This window comes from Tachypleus tridentatus, chromosome 6 (assembly GCF_004210375.1).
Source record: "Tachypleus tridentatus isolate NWPU-2018 chromosome 6, ASM421037v1, whole genome shotgun sequence".
In the NCBI taxonomy this organism is placed as follows: domain Eukaryota; kingdom Metazoa; phylum Arthropoda; class Merostomata; order Xiphosura; family Limulidae; genus Tachypleus; species Tachypleus tridentatus.
In genome coordinates this window covers 71974758-71991298 of record NC_134830.1, presented here as the reverse complement: position 1 = coordinate 71991298, position 16541 = coordinate 71974758, and the positions used below count along the sequence as shown (strand labels likewise).

The window sequence follows — 16541 nt, the reverse complement described above, 5'->3', positions numbered from 1 at the left end:
TCAAAAATTATTCAAGGTGTTTCAAATGATACACTGTAAAAGACATCGCCTAAAAGAATCTCTTCACCAAAATAAATGAACATTTACAAGTCCTGAAATTTGATTTCACTGATTATATGTTCGGTAGCATGCTGAAGCCAGAATGTCTGTATATTTATTTGGATAGGCTACCTGTTTCAAATATATTTCGAAATTCTTAAGTTTTAATTTATTCTTTCGTTTGAAATATTTGAATATAGTCTTAACAGCATAAGAAAATAATATTAAAAGCGTTGAAATATTATAAGTAGGTGAAACCTGTAGAATATTCTACAGCGTTGTTATTATTACCGAAGTTGAAATATTTTGTGATTTGAAAATATCGTAGTAATGAAACTTTTTAAAAAAAATAAATATAAAAATATATTTTTCATTTGAGAGCAAACATTTTTCTTTGTAAAGAACGTAGGACGTAAGATTGTTATTATAAAGTATACAAAAGTACTGTATTACAAAGTGCAGCTTTTATTTGAAAGAGTAAAGTTGTAAGCAAGGAAATTAAGAGCTCTTTAAGCTAAGTAATTTACCCAAGTTATAACATTAAGAATATGTTTTGTAATACAAAAACAACACCGAAAGAAAAAACAGGTTCTCCAATTGTTAATTTATCTTCCTAGGCAGATGCAGTTTTTGCTTTTCAATTACGTAATCCAGTTCACAACGGCCACGCATTGCTGATGCAGGATACTGAACACAGACTTATTAAACGAGGATATAAAAAGCCAATTCTCCTTTTGCACCCTTTAGGTAACTATTAAAACAGAGATCTATCATGCTGACAAATTATTTAATATTTTAATATTAAAGACACGCTAATGATAATGCTGAACATTTTATATTATTTATCTTTTACATAAATGCTTTTATAATTTTACTTACTGGTTTAACTATATTGAAATGAAAGGTTCGACTACAATTTGTTGCGAATATCTAATATAATTACATCGAAAGTATTTAGTACATTTATAACAGAAGTATTTGATTTTCGATTAAAACAAAAAGCTAGACGTAATTTAGTGATTAACGTACTCTAATTGTAATTTGGTTCATGTCTGTTCCCACAAAAAAAACAACAAAAAAACGTGCTCCGTATTTTGGGACCTTGAATGCACCATAAGAGTAATGGCCAAATCCTACCAGAAGACAAGAGAACCGATGAAGTGATAGTGGTGGAAAAGTTAATTAGTTGCTTTTCCACAAGTTTAACGGTAAAAAGTAGGAATGGCTATAGGCGTACAGTTCATATCTATGTTGTGAAAATGTACAAAAACAAGCGAGCAAACAAAGAGCTTTGTGTGAAATAAATAATATTACTTCAAAGTTAGTTTTAAATTATTTATTGACTCTAATTAATTTGTTATAGCTAAAAAACTATTATTTTAAGCTAACTTTTTAAAACCTATGAATATACCTGTATGACTAGTGGCAAAATGATCAGTCTGTCGAGACTTATAAACAATGTTTGAAGTGACTAAGCGAATCCAAAATTTCATTATTTGAGAAGTTCATAAGGTTCAAAAGGACAATTTATTTTTGTCTTAAGCTTTTGTGACTAGCAACTAAGTAAGTAGACTTAATATTTAAATCCTAGGAGGGTGGACTAAGGAGGACGACGTTCCACTATCTATCAGAATAAAGCAGCATGAAGCTGTATTAGATGAGGGAATTCTGAATAGAGACAGTTCGGTTTTGGCAATTTTTCCTTCTCCCATGATGTACGCTGGACCAACTGAGGTACGAGAAAATTGATTCTAAGTAACTAGAAATGATAAAAAAGTCTAATTTGTTTATGTGTTTGAAAACGACAAAGACGACTAGCTTTTCTGGTGTCATTAGTAAGAAGCCATATAAATAGCCATGTTGAAATTGTGTAAAACCTTTACAAAAATCCTCTGAATACCTGAGAATTTTACCTTTTTTACGTGTATTCGTATTTGAGAATGTGTAAAAAAATTCTGAGGTACTTTGTCAAAAACGATAATATGTTGTAACTTTCTTTTAGGTTTTTATATAATGCAACAAATCTTATCGATATGAGGTCCCTTTCTGAACTGTTTTTAGTACTTTATTGTAATTTCGCATAAGGAAAGCCTATCAAAGCATCTAATACTTTGCACATCTGTAAATCTGTAGCATACACTCATTTTCAAATCTTATGCCTCGAGCCATAAAATTATACGATAACCTTTAATTTATACCTAACACTATTACAAGTGGAATTGATACGATTACATAGACCTGCGATGGTTTTATTGTTTTAATATTTTTACAAGTTCTACACTAGTTCCTGTATATTGAATCCTAAAATGATGTCCATTTTTGGCCCGGCATGGCCAAGCATGTTAAGGCGTGCGACTCGTAATCTGAGAGTCGCGGGTTCGAATCCCCGTCACATCTAACATGCTCGCCCTTTCAGCCGTGGTGGCGTTATAATGCGACGGTCAATCCCACTATTTGTTGGTAAAAGAGTCAGGGGTGAGTGGTGATGACTAGCTGCCTTCCCTCTAGTTTTACACTGCTAAATTAGGAACGGCTAGCACAGATAGCCCTCGTGTAGCTTTGTGCGAAATTCAAAACCAAAAAACAGATGTTCATTTTTCCCACCACGCAAGTTTTTCACAAAATTGCATATGTATTCCTACAGAAAAGAATTACTCTTATTGAAATCAGGCCACGTTTTGTTATTGTTTAAAATGTTGAATACCATTGGCTAGAAATTTCTCTAGATCAATCGCGGCACGAGAGTCTTATTCATTGTTTTTTAAGCCAAACATAATAATAATAAAATGTTTACTGTGGTAAGAGTTTTTTCCCGAGTCGTAAAAAAAATATTTACGTTATGGAAAAAAAATGAAATACTTTTTTAAAATCTGCGTATCTGAATTACGGAAAAATATGTTATTAAAACTATACCAACTTTCATGAAGTTTAAATTTACAGGGCTGTGTTATCTGCACATCACTGCAATAATTTTGTTTATCATTAAATATTATTTCGATACTTAATAGCATTAATGTAAGGTGTGTTACGTTGCAATAAAATGTTTTGGACGAAATTATAAACTGTATAGATATGAAATCATTTTCAATATTTTTCCATTTGCTTTAAATGGATAGTGAAATATAATTTTTGTATTGGGCAAGTCTGATACGAGTCGCTAGAAAAAGTGTGGGATTAGCCACTTCAATTCCACGTTATTTATCTCCAGACTGAATTACAGTTATTTAAATGAAATGACAAAGACTACTGGAATGCTAAAGATATTGTCAGTTTCACTTCTCATTTGCCCGCCCCCCAATGGCACAGTGGTATATCTGCGGACTTACAACACTAGAAACCGAGTTTTGATATCCGTGATGGGCAGATCACAGATGACCCAAAGTGTATCATTGTGCTTAACTACAAACAAGTAAATAAACTCTTGTCAAATGTCCGTTACTTGTGAAACGAAAAAAAAATAAGGGTTAATTTATTCCGATGCTATAAAAAACAAATCTATATATTTTTAATTAAACAATGTAAGAGACATATAGCTTAGCAATAAGTCTAAGAGCTCATAACGATAACAATCGAACTTCAGTATCTACAAATGGCAAAATATAAAAAAGCTAGATGGCTAGCGTATTGTGTAGCTCTGTGCTGAATAACAAAACAAATATAAAGCGACAGAAAGAAAAAAAGGTCTTTCTCGGTATTCCTTTTATTTCACTGATTACAGGTTCAATGGCATGCTAAGGCCAGAATGCCTACTGGGGCGAACTTTTACATTGTTGGGCGAGATCCTGCAGGGATGCCTCACCCAGACACCAAAGGAGATCTGTACGAACCAACCCATGGAGGAAAGGTAACGTTGACTCAACGTTAATATAATGATTGGAATGCTAATGTTTGCTCTTTTTTTTTTTTTTTTTACAAGTACCAAGAGGTATAGAGGTAGACTGTTCTGATATATTACAAAACAGCAATTCGCCTTAAAACCTCCACCATCAAACAGTGCGATATCAAAATGAAGAAATAATTCAATACGGCTGAGCCGCTGAATTATGCTACAGCATTAAGCTTATTTCTAGTTAGTAAAATACCCTCACACGATGAAGCATTAAATAAAACTCTAGTTATTAAAATTACCTAATAAAAATGTTGATAAGTTCAGGTTATAATTTACTGATTAGAATAAATTTAATCTTCAAGTCAATTGGGTAAAACATCTACAGTAAGGGACAGTCCTCCTCAAATTTGGTCCGGATCCAAATCAAGATCCGCATTTTGAATCTCTTTGAAGTATTTTATTTTATAATGGGGATACAGGGCATTTTCTCAGATTTGTACCAAATTTCTTGGGCACATTAAGGTTGCGACTCCTCATCACACTGCAAACAAGAAAAAATGGTTCGGATCGTTGATCATTCTGGATCTGAAAAATATTTTCTAAGGTTATTTTTTATGCAGTCCAACATAAATGCATGCATTCTCGAAAAGAAGCGGCGGGAGATTGTATGAAATCTCTCTGATTGCTGTTGTTTAATAAGTATTACAAGAAGTATTTTAAGACAAGGTTTAATTTTTTTATTATTTCTATTTAAAGGTCATTATTCTTGACAATGCTCTACTCAAATTTTTCTAGTAGGAGATTTGGAGCTCAATAATTTTATGATTTTTACAGCCTAGCAATAAATGTGATTATGATAAGATAAATTGACTTTTGGATATTTCGCGAGGTACAAAAGTCAGAAACAAAAGTCATAAATTGAAAAACCCTCATATATATATATATATATATAGAGAGAGAGAGAGAGATAAGAATAGAGAAAGAAAATGGGAAAGAAAGAGATACGTAACTACTATAACTGTACATAGTTCATACAGTATATTGAGTAAACTGAGTATATAAGAAGCGAATAACATAATAAAACAAATTTAGACTATATCTTAGTTACCCGCAGAAGAAGAATAAATGCATAATGTTGGTTCTTCTTTTCTGTTAAATAGGTTCAGTCACATTTCTCATAAAGCTTCTTATCATACTAATACTCTTTATAACTAAATAACTTAATTAAAAGGTGAATTAAGCGGTAAAATTTTCTAGAGTTGTAATTGCTTTAGAGAATTATAAAACCTGCATGCTTAGAGGGAGAAAAGCTGATTACTCTAAAATTTCGCTGTGCGTAGTTCCTAGTTATTCTTTCATTATTAGATTTGAGTTCCAAGATAAAAGGAACCATCTTTGTGAAAGCTTTATTACAAACATTGTCAGGAACACCATGTAACCGTAACCTCTACTGAATTACTTAATTTCCAAAGCTTGTTTTCCTAGGTTTTGACGATGGCTCCTGGCTTGACACAGCTGGAAATTATTCCTTTCCGGGTTGCAGCTTATGATAAAGTGCAGGGAAAAATGGATTTCTTTAGCCCTGAACGAGCTCAAGACTTTATTTTTATTTCTGGAACCAAAATGCGAGAACTTGCAAGAGACAGTCAATGTCCTCCAGATGGCTTTATGGCACCTTCAGCCTGGAAGATTATATCTGAATACTACCAGTCTGTAGTGCAGGAGGACTAAATAAGTAATTCGAAATATAAGGTTTCTAAATGACCTTTTGCAACTAATCATCTACAAAATGAAACGATTTTCACACTCTAATGTAACTCTTAGCTTTTGTCACTGCCAACAGACTAGCAACTACGCGATATGTTTCTATTCATTAATCCCAACTGAATTAACTCAACGTTTAGAAATGCCTAAAAACAAATAAACACGTGATATGCGTGTATGTTTTTGAAAAGAACTAGTGTTAAATTAACTATTATATTAATGAAATAGTATTAATTACAACTTCGAATGCTTCCATTGAATAATAAAAATTATTTTAGTATACGATATAAGACATTAAAATAAACAAATATATTTTATGAGACGTATGTTAATTACATATTATATTTATAACCGATATTTTAATTATTATGTTATAAACGTGAGAACTGATTTGCCATGTCTATTTTAAAGTAGGTTTTTTAAAAAAGTAATTCGGTTGTTTAACGTGCAACATGAATTTTCTTTCAGATGTATGTGATAATTATAAAAGCTATGCAAATAATGATTTTATTTACAAAGATATAGAAAACAAATACTATGCTATACAATCTTGAAAAATAATACAGCTCTCCAGTGGCACAGCTGTATGTCTGCAAACTCACATCGCTAGAAACCACTTTTGTTTAATTGTAAACAAACAAACAGACACATTGCATAATTCGTTGGAATGTATAATGTTTTTAAGTTTCGTATTGGTATGGCTTTATGACAGCTTTTAGTTAACAAAATTATTTTCTAACTCTCCGTTGACCTTAGAAACTTTTATACATTATAAACTTTAAAATATGATATAAACAGTGTTAAGTTTGAATAATATTTTCCTCTACGCCTGGAAAAATACAATGGTAAACATTGTATTATTAGAGAAAAATGTTATTTCGATAATACTGTCCATGAAGTTTTAAGCGTATTTACGGATAGAAAATACGATTTTACAGCAGTTTTCATTGTATTCGAGAAAAACTAATCTTTCATTAAACTTTTAATGTTTTAAACGTACTTAAATAAAATTTTATTTTTGAGTGATATTTATAACCCACATAAATTTGTTGTTTCGAGAAAATACAAAAAAAAAAAAATTGTATTCATTATTCTGAGGCATTTCTGTATATTGTTAAGCTGCAATAATTATAAATCGGGGTTAATATAATAACGGTTATTACTTAAATTTCAATGATTTCGTTTGGTTGTGGAAAACTATTTTCAATTTTTTAAAAAATACGTATAAACAATTTAAGGAATTTTTACAATTAATAGTGAGGGAAATTGGACAAAAGGTACAAAATGAGAAAATGAACGATGGTGTTATATAGTCATTCTAAAATGAATATATGATTTTTGATTATGTAAGGAATGTTGTTTCCCGATATTTCATGAACCTACTTGAATGATGGGCCACTTTTAAAGATATGAATAAAATCTGAATGTTTTTATTGAAAGTATTATTCTTTGGCGTTTGAGCATATAATTCATTTATTTTAATACTTTACAAATATAAGTAAAATCCCCAATAAATTACAAATAAGACGTAGTTTTATATCGGTTACTTTTGCTAATGTGAAAGTTTATGATGAAATAAATATACGTGTATTTTAAAGCAGAGCTTAACATACTACACTTATATAAGACAAAGCTCCATTCCATAAAAAGTAATTATGGATCGTTGCATATCTTCTTTACTCAGTAAAGATGTGTTTTCTTTGGGATTTAAGGAAACAATATTTTGAACTACAGAATTGTTAAATATAAAACATTAAACTTTGTTTATATTTTATTTTAAACTTCTAACTACTTAAATACATAACACATGCGTACTATTATTTCAACGAAAAATGGTTGTGCGTTTGTTTAATTTTAGCTTTAACTTTATTACACGCTAATCTTATGTTCATGCTAAATGAAAACTAATGCATTCTATTACCTTTCAGAAGAACGAGATTTGGTTTGGTAATAAATATTTCCATGGTTTTTCTTTCTTGTTTTAATTCTTCATTTTCAAACTTTTTATATCTTCAGTATTAAGTCGAAATGTGCGCTTAATATTCATCACAAAACTAGACAATATTTATTATTTTGACATAATTTACATTTTGAATAAAAAATATAGTGAATATATATAAGTAATGATTAGTTAATTCTTAAGGAAATAACGTAGTTGCACACAATATTGAGACGATAAAAGCCACAAGCAACATTGACTAGTCCCTACCTAAAATCTCAGATTTTCTCCAGAAAACAATCCTGGACTATGCCGTATAATCCGCAAGGATTATGTCTTCTACTAGTTTAGAGACGCTGAGATGATTTATTTTGAAGCTACACAGTATGACTGAGAAAAATTTATTTTACTGGGTAAAGAAAATGATTTAAGGCATTCTGGTGTTTTTCAACTTAATTTCGAAGAATAATGAGTGATTGTGATATTATGGTGTTGACTAACCTTCAGCCACCAAGATATAAATACAGCATTGTGGGATAGTATGATAAAATAAAAACTTTCAACTTCATGCTGCATGATGTTTGACTTCCCAAATAGATCAAAGAACTTATTTCCTGACGTTATAACGTTTCATATCTTATTAAAGGAACAAAAAAACCATAGTCACATATTTCGCACGCAGTTTTTAGATGTTTATCCAACTGTCGGAGAAAGGAGGGCTAGCAAAGATAGCCCTCGTGTAGCTCTGCGCGAAATTCAAAACAAACAAACAAGCAGTATTAGCATCACATTTTCCGCACAATCTATTTCACCAACACACTTATAAAAAGAATTATTTTGTTTAACGTTTTCACTATGATAGGGCAGAAAAGCCTGCTTGAAAAAATCCTAAAAAAATATCATGCCAAATATAACGATACCAGGATAATCCATATATGTATTTTGGACTCAGTATGAAAGCCTGAAAACAAACAACCATCCTAAACGTCAGCATTTGTACAAGCTTTTGCTTGTTGTTAAGCACAAAGCTACACAGTAAATTGTCTGTGCTGTGTCCATCAGATGCATTATAACCCGATTTGTATCATTATAAATACTCGGAGTTACCGCTGAGCCACTATCAGGCATGTACCAGCTAACCGTATAGTAAACTAAGATGCTTTTGCCAGATGAGGTATACTGAGCGACTACAACATTGTCTGGAAGATTACTTATATAATACTGAGTTAAAAAGACAAAAGCACAAAGGTTCATTTATCCTATGATAAATGAACAAGATCTTGAAACAAATAATAAATATTAAATCTTAGATATGATATATTTTTTTCAGGTGTTCTTATCCAAAAAATTCCCTCTGTTCATATTCTGCACAAAACCTACAACGTTTTTAGACCGGAAGTCTAAGAGGAAATAAAGCACAAAATTAACTTAAACACTGTCTGGCCACATTAAGTAAACCTCTTTTCTTTTAGCTAATTAAGATTTTGCAGTGATTTTTCAAGTGTAAAACTTGATTACATATTTTTACTTATATGCACTTCTGCATACATTTGTTTCTGATTATGTACATATTAACAATAATGTTTTATAATTTGTGATTGACTGTTAGTAAGGATCTGGAATTATATAGTTAATTCGTTTATAATATGTATTTATATTTTCGTTATTTGAAAGATAACTCATTATTACATTTGCCCAGTAATATGCTCTTTACTTATTAAAAACGAATTTTACATTCAGTAATACAGCACGAGATTACTGTTAAACTCATACGCTATCTCCTCTTTTTTTTCTCTGCTCCTTTGGCGATTCAGAGGTAAATCTAAAAGCTTATAACACTAAAAACCAGGTTTCGATGCCCGTGATGGGTAGAGCACAGATAGTCCATTGTGAAGCTTTGTGTTAATAATAAAAAAGGGAAACTTCTTTTTTCTGTCCCTCATTGATGGTTCATTAGAAAGTCTGAGGGCTTACAATGCTAAAAATTAGGTTTCGATGCTTGTGATGAACACAGCATAGACAGCTTAAACAAACAAAGAAGCTTTTGTTCTGCTTTGGTTTTGAATGCCAGTTATACAAGCATACTTTTGAAAGAGAACTAACAGCTGAAACGTTGTGAATAAAAATAATATTTCTTTTTCAAGAAATACGCTTGGTGTTTTTTGTTTTAGTATAATTTTAAAGTTCGGATCAGAGCTTTAGACTTTTAGAATTGCTTTCCAGCAGTAAACAATAATTTATTATCCTTTCTGTATATGTGATTATCGATAACGCGTCACAAGTTCACTATATGTACGTTTATTTATATGTTTCAAATATATGGATAATATTCGTAGACCTCACTACAAGGCTCGGCATGGATAGGTGATTAGGGCGATCGACTTATAATCAGAGGGTAGCGGGTTCGAATCCCCGTCACACGAAATATGTTCGTCCTTTCAGCCGTTGATCGTTATAGTGTAACGATCAATCCTAATATTCGTTGTTAAAATATTAGCCTAAGTGTTGGGGCTGGGCGCTGATGACTAGTTCCCTTCTCTCTAGTCTTACACAGCTACATTTTGAATGGGTAATACAGATAACCCTCGAGTAGCTATGTGCGAAATTAAAAAAAAGAAAGAAGGCAGAGTTCAACACATTACATGTAAGAAATAAAAATTGTTTGTCGTTAATATCTAATTATCGGAGTTTTTGTCTCTTTGTCTTTAATGGTTTAGTCAGTTTGTGTGTCTGTTATTTATTTTCATCTTGAGGTGTCTGTAAAGGACTAGCTCTCCAAATGAGATCTACAATTTTTCTTGCATAATTTTATGATAGCCAAAAAAAGAGTGTTTGCTAATCTGAAGATGACCTAAGAAGGTCGAAACGTTGTTCTGTACTTTATTTTAATTAAAGTTTTAATATCCATACCAGCTTCAAGCGGGTTTCTCGTCATAATATTGTACTTTAATATCATTAACATACCTATATATATGACCATAAAATATTCAAGCTATAAACCAAAACATATTAACATGACATTAAAAAAAAATTATAATACGTTGCACATATACTTGTTAAAGGGGATCCTAGGGTACAAGCTATAACGTTGGATTATAAACTCTATCCTACGTTTTGGAGGTGATTGCGGAAGTAGGACTCACATTGTGGTAAGGATATACCGTCTATCAGTCTTAACCTCCAATTCGTCAATCTCACATAAGAAATAGAGTAGCAGTACCCAAAATAGAAATAGAAATTAGGAGAGAGAGAAGTTGGTGCTCAAGCCCACAATGTCTCCCACCTATATAACCCTTCACTACCTATAGACAGTTGTGGGAAGGTGACTGCTCTTCCAAGTTACAATAAGAAAAAGATAAACATAAAAAGATGAATAAAAGAGAAAAAAATAACTAAAAATGAAAATAAGGTACTAGTATTTGGAGGTAAGTAAGATAATGCTTACCTCTTGAGGTTAGCATTCCTGCCCCAATTTTGAATTTATTGTACATGATAACAGTACAGGGAACAAAACACTAAGTATATACAAACATGTACAACAATGATATGGAATGAAATAACAAAAACAATTAAATATACAATATATACAGTTATGTAAATGAACATGTGAATTACAAGAACAAAAAGAAAACATACATATATATATACTCCAAATATTAAATTAAAAAAAATAAATCGGTACATAAAAGAACAATGTACAAGTAATTAAATCCAAAAAACAAACAAACAAACTACGAAAGTGAAAGTAGAAAATTACAAATGAGTAAAGAGAATTACAAAAATAAATGAAATACAAAGGTTATGGAAAAATAAAAAAAAACATTTTCTTGGATTGAATTACAAAAACAAAAAAACAAACAAACTTACAAATGAACATTACACGTAATATACAATATGTATACAAAATTAAAAAATATAAATTATAGGATACAAATGAATAAATATTACAAACAAAATGGACAGATAAAAAAGAAAATACAAATAAACAATAATTACTTAGAATACAGACAGTCTAGAAAATCAGTCTGACCCGCTACTCTCTATGGTACACATCAACGAGACGTCCAGGCGCCAACATTGATAAAAGTCCACTCGAACTCAGTACCGATAGAAGTAACAGTTCGTACCTGGTCTTAGCCAGTATCTTAAAGTACAACACTAGAGCTCGCTCAAAAGTGAAATGATTACGGATAAGCCAGATTACGTACTTAAACACCGATAGGATGTATGCAAAAGTGATTGGGAACAGGGACCAGCACGTGATACAAAATAGTCTCAGCCGAAATCAAAGGGACACAGAAAAGGCGAGCCACCTTTTTCCATATCCCATCTGATGTCAAACAGAGGACCAGCATGTGAAGGACAGACTCCAACCGAGTATGACCCAATGGACATGACTCGATGACACTGATACTGGAGAGGTATAACAGTCCTCTCACCAGAAAGATATTATGAACGATGCGCCAGTTGAAAGCCTGAAGGTAGCCATCAATACCACGTATCACTACCCGACCCCAAACAACGTTCCACGGTAGATCCGGATGGTGTTGCTTTATCTTTTGAGTACAATCTGGAGCAAGTAGACGGTAGAGAAAATTGGAGTAGCTGGAATATCACGTGACATGGCGTGACAATGTTTGATCGCCTCAACAGCATCAGTATACTAAGTGGTAGAATCAAAACACATTGGTTTATTTAGGCTTGGTGAAACACGAAAATGCCTGAGCCTTGTGTCAATCAGGAAACGAGCCAGTTGGCTACGGGGATGATCCTCCCAAGAGAACCAGCAACTACTGTTGGACAGGAAATCAGAAAGACACTTAGTCCAGACACATTGGATGCCCAGTCTTCCCTTGTGGAGCAGCTAAACTAAAGACAAACGGGACGTTGCCTCAGTCTTACCACTCTACAGTATGGTGTAGACATGTCACTCGACAGCTCGCGTATAGTGGTCATTAAATGGAAGCATCACACCAAGATACCATATCAAGGGGAGAATCCTCCTCTTCACTTCCTTTGCCCTGCCAAACAAGTTAGCTGGGGCTTTAACAATGATCTTGAACTGCAGACTGACACATTGCATCACCTTCCCCCAAGCAGCCTCAGGACTCGTGAGGAAGCGAATCCCAAAACACTTGACTGGAGAGGAAGTCCATGCCAAACCAAATGGAGTGTCTGTGGATGAGGCCCACTTGCTCAACCACTAAGCCCTAGACGTAGTGTAGTTGAGCCAAGCTGTAGTGATCTAAGAGTACTTTTTGAGAATTGCCAGTACTGAACACAATTGTTTGATTTTCTAGAAATAGGTTTACATCATCTGTATGACTAACATACTTGATGGACACACCACCTAGCAAATGAAGGCTACGCGCTGAAACTGAGTGATACAGATACCAATGTATAAAGAGATGGCGATAATGGACATCCTTGATGAACACCCTGACAGATGTTAAAGGGGTCATCAAGTATCCATTTACTAAGAGCATGCTTGAAGGTGTATAGAAAGTCCGAACATAGTGCACAGAGATTGGAGGGAAACTATACCTCTCCAGAACATACCAAAAAAAATTTGTGGTGGGCTCAATCAAACCGAGAGACAAAAAATCGCAGGGATGTTCCTATCTGTGATGTAATGGAACAGGCCACGTAGAAGCACAAAGTTTTGTTGGATACTTCTAGCCTGCACTACACGTTTGAGTGCCAAGGTTAAGATCGGGCATAACAGCACACAAACAGGCACACAGGCCATGAGAAATAATCTTTATATTCCCATTCAGGAGCAATATGGGATTCCATGACGAAAAATCTTGAAACTGGTGGGATCCTTACAAATTAGCATAATTAACCCATTCAGCACACTTAGAGACATGACCCATGAGTCATACAGTCGTTGAAAAGTGTAATAAAGAGGTGTCCAATAACATGCCATACGTGGTGATAGAATTCCACTGATAAACCATCCTGTCCCAGACAGTTACCATGTAGAATGGACCAGATAGCTGCCCAACATTCACCCAGTGTAATGGGTTTCAAAAGGTCGTCAGACTGTGATGGATCGAGGGTTGGCAAGAACTTCCACGGACGAAGCTGAATATAGTTGGCTATAGTAGTTAAGGAACGTGTTGAGGATGTTAGTAATGTACTAGGACACCTGTCCGTCATCCCTCAATGGACTGAAAATGTGCTTATATCTAGACATCTTTCCTGCCTTACACATTGGAATCATAGTAACGTTTCTGGGATCAAGTGACTCCATTAGACTGTAAACGCTCGCAGCTCAGAATAATTTGATATATTCCAAATCTATGTCCTGTTTGAGCCTGTCATTGTTTGCAAGAATCCACTGGTCCATTGTGCTGCCCCTAAGCAAGGCTGCTAAGGTGTCTTGCTCACTACACAGGGCAAGATGGCGAGTTCACGAACGCCACATGCTTTCTTGAAACCCACCCATCACATCTCATTAATGGCATCAATGGAACAGAGTCCCCAGACAAAGGCTATCAAATCATTTCCCACCTCGTCCTCAGAGAGGAGAGAGACACTGAGTTTCCACACTCCAGGACCCCGAAAAACAGGGGTAAAATCCTGGAATGGGATAAAAAAGACTTGATGGTCAGACATGTGAAACGTAACATCATCAACCCGATAGACTTCAGCTCTAGTTAGGTACTGCTTCAGGTCAACTGTTACATAGAAATGGCCCAGGCGACAAGATATGCACTTACCAGTTCAAGTGGCAACAAAAGCATCCCCATAAAGTACACGCCAGATTTCGTGGATGTTGAAGTCTGACAACAATGAACACAGAGGCTGTGCATGCTGATAACCAAAAAGAGGATCTCTCCCAGTCTTATCGAGGCCGAGATCCAACACACAGTAGAAGTTCCCACCAACAACAATATTGGCTTGCGTGATCAAGAACCTGTCCAAGAAAGAAAAGAACATTTTCAATCCCCTCCATTGGACAGGTTCATAGACATTAACAAACCATACTTTACGATCCTGAGTGATGAAATCAACATACACAACCCACCCTTCAGCATCACTCTGTGATGCAAGGATACTTTCTGAGAAGTTGAAGTTGAGGAAAATTCCCACACCTTGTACATGTGTCGAACGAAAGGACCAAAATGTCGAAAGTGAAAAACAATTTTTAAAGGAGAAGTGATCTCTCCTAGTGGTAAATTGGGTCTCTTGCAGAAATATCACATCTGCCTGAAAGGGGCTGCGAGAGAGAATACATACAACTGTTTTCTATGGCTATGCATTCCATGGATGTTAACAGTGAGGCAGGATAAACCCATCAAAGGCTCTGGATGGATGGATTTACTTCTACTGCTGCTTTGGTGCTACATCCTGCAGCAAAAAGTCATGAACCCTCTTAAAACTTATTTGTTCAATAACAGGAACTACAAGATGGTCATCTGATAGGGGTAACCACCTTATTACCTTTGTATCCCCCAGACTTAAGTCCGGGAGACTGAGGTTGTGCCTCGAGACAGTGTACTCTGCCTCCCACAATAAACCTGGCCAACTCAGAAGCGGAGGAGGTTGCTGGGAGATATATCACCCAGAAAGAAGGATGACGAGGGTACCACCAGAGTGGTAGCACACAAAGAAAATCAAAATTCGCAGTAACTAAAAACTGAACTGTAAATTACATGATGAAGCATAGGCACAATTAATGTTCATTTTACTTACAACAAGAAGAACATTATGAGTAATCAAGACAATTTTAAAAAACATCAGGCAAATATTTACAGGAAAGGAACAACTAATGCAAAAACATATACATATATACAAAATCATAAGTAAAAAATTGTAAATAGCACTGCATACCAAAACAAAAAAAAATAATAAAAAAATAATGGAAATAATAAAATAGAAATGAAAATAAAAAGGAGAAATATACCAAATAAGTAATGAAAAGTATAATATATATATATGTACATAGTTAACGAACAGTTAAGTTAAGAACAGTTAGAATATACAAAAATAGCATTTACAATACACATTATATATATATACAAAGTTAACAATAATTAAAAGACATAAATAAAAAATCATAAAAATATAATACATACAAAATGATTGATATTTATAAGATACGGTACAACATAAAACAGGAGCAGCGATAGGGCGGCTCAGAACTCGAGCTCGACCCAATACCCCACCAGCACACAGAGAGGCAAAACGTCCGACTGCCACCAATGGTAAAAGTCCCTAGGGCTCAGCAGCCGATAGTCCACCCCACAGGAAGACGAAAACATGCTGATTGATAGTCCATGTAGTGCAGTTATCCCGAGAAAGAATAGCTCCAAGGTACCAAACCAAGGGGGAGTACCCTCCTCCTCACCACCTTTACCCTGCCAAACCGACATGCTGCACCACCTCCCTCTAGGAAACCTTGGGGCTTGCAACAAAATGAACTCCAAAGCAAATTACCAGGGAAGAGATCCAATCCAGTCCAAATTTGCCCAACCACTAAGTCCGAGACTAGGCATAGTTGAGCTTGGCAGCACTGGCCTCAGAGTAAGGATAGACAATAGCCAGCGTAGAACCTAAAGATGTTGAGTTCTCAAGGAACAGGTTCACATTGTCTGCTTGGGAAACACACTTGAGATTCACACACCCTGGTAACTGGAGACCACGCACCAAAACTGAGTGATAAAGATAAGAGAGTAGGCACTGGATCACCAACACATAAAGCGAAAGGGACAACGGACAGCCCTGACGAACTTCATGTAAAATGGGAAAGGAAGCTGTCATATATCCATTAATCAAAAGCCTGCTCGAATCAGTCGTGCAGAAGGCTTGCACACGTTAACAAAAACAGGAAGACCACACTTCTCCAGAATCAACCCCAAAAATTTGTGGTGAACTTAATAAAAGACTTTGCTCTGATCAAAGGACACATAGTGCAGTGAACCAAATAAGGCATAACCACACCCAAACGGGCACACAGGACTT

The 16541-nt window shown here is 34.4% G+C and overlaps 1 protein-coding gene across 1 annotated transcript in view; it reads left to right on the top strand.

Annotated features, from left to right (window-relative positions):
- The window catches only part of LOC143252779 (bifunctional 3'-phosphoadenosine 5'-phosphosulfate synthase-like), a 40586-nt gene extending 33074 nt beyond the window's left edge, over nt 1–7512 (top strand). The window contains exons 9-12 of the mRNA XM_076505458.1: nt 657–786; nt 1631–1773; nt 3758–3883; nt 5354–7512. Of these exons, the coding sequence (XP_076361573.1) occupies nt 657–786; nt 1631–1773; nt 3758–3883; nt 5354–5599 (645 nt within the window). The 3' untranslated portion in view covers nt 5600–7512. The remainder of the gene's footprint in view (nt 1–656; nt 787–1630; nt 1774–3757; nt 3884–5353) is intronic.
- The last annotated feature ends 9029 nt before the right edge of the window (nt 7513–16541 follow it).